This window comes from Muntiacus reevesi, chromosome 10 (assembly GCF_963930625.1).
Source record: "Muntiacus reevesi chromosome 10, mMunRee1.1, whole genome shotgun sequence".
NCBI lineage: Eukaryota > Metazoa > Chordata > Mammalia > Artiodactyla > Cervidae > Muntiacus > Muntiacus reevesi.
The window spans coordinates 17,223,244-17,224,485 of record NC_089258.1 but is presented as its reverse complement, the minus strand read 5'-3'; the positions used below and the strand labels follow the sequence as shown (position 1 = coordinate 17,224,485).

Genomic DNA, 1,242 nt, shown 5'->3' with positions numbered 1-1,242 from the left:
GAAGCAGAAAGAAGCAAGTGCCAGGGACTGAGGGGAGTGGGGAATGTGGAGTTAATGTTTAATGGAGAGTTTCTGTTTGGTTTCACAACATTGTGAGTGTAAGTGCTGCCACGGAATTGTGTACTTAAAATGATTAATATTGAAAATTTTATGCTGTATATATTTCACCACAATTGAAAATAATAGAATATGCCAAAAACACATTGACTGGGATGCTTTAAATAGGTGAATTGTATCATATGTTAATTATATCAACAATAAAGCTTTTTCAAAAAGCAACCAATTTTTTACATTTTTGTGTGAATATATATATACATATATGTGTGTGTGTGTGTACATATGTATGTATTTAAAGATAACAGAAGCCCTCCTTGAAAGCAATTTAGTTAAGATCATTGATTGGATGGGGAAAAAATGAACACAATGAAAGCTAGAAACAGACACCCAAGATGTGGGCCTCACCCCCACCCCAAGTGGCACCACTTATGGTCCCAGACAAGTTTGCAGAGGAGACACCCATGTGGGAGATGGACTTTGTGCAAAATTAGGACTAGAAGCACATCACTTCGTCTTGTCTGCCTTTGTGGGTCTGGTAGCTGGTCAAGGCCACTGACTTGTTCTCCTGTAGAAGGCTTTCAAACATTTGAATGTGCACAAAGTCATCATCCATCTGAACCTTGATGAAGAAGGTCCTCCCAGCAACTCCTTGGCTTTTGAACTCCACAGCATTGAACACCAGGAACTTCTCTTCCAGCGGGAACTTCACCTTGTCAGCAATGGCTTGGATCTCAGCCACGGCCAGCTGCTTGGCAGGGGGCGCACCACGCGTCATCTAGGCAGTGGGTCCGCAGACACCAGGAGGCAGTCATGGAGCGGTGGTCACGTAGCCCCAGCGGTCGCGCAGGAGCAACAGACACTCATAGGAATTTTATGTGCATTTTACTGTACATAAATTATACTCAGTAAAGCAGCTAACAAAACTAAGTATGAATTACTTTGATAAAAATAAAAATTAAATTTAAAAAAAATTCTCTTTCAATCATTCAACAGTACAGATTTAATACAGAGGGAAACAAAGCTTCCTGCTGTGTCCCTGCTGCCCTGAGATGCATTCATTCAAATGCAAATCAAATGTCTATCACTTAGCACGTACCAGATGAGCTGTGATCTGGACATATGCCTCAGTTTATCTCACTGGCATTAGGAAGCAAGCAGTGAGACATAGGTGTAAGAAAACAGAAA

The 1,242-nt window shown here is 41.1% G+C and overlaps 1 protein-coding gene across 1 annotated transcript; it reads right to left on the bottom strand.

Annotated features, from left to right (window-relative positions):
* Positions 1–550: 550 nt before the first annotated feature.
* Positions 551–832, bottom strand: LOC136143869 (cystatin-B-like). The gene has a single exon (XM_065901557.1). The coding sequence runs from the start codon at positions 830–832 to the stop codon at positions 551–553; it is 282 nt and encodes a 93-aa protein (XP_065757629.1).
* Positions 833–1,242: the final 410 nt, after the last annotated feature.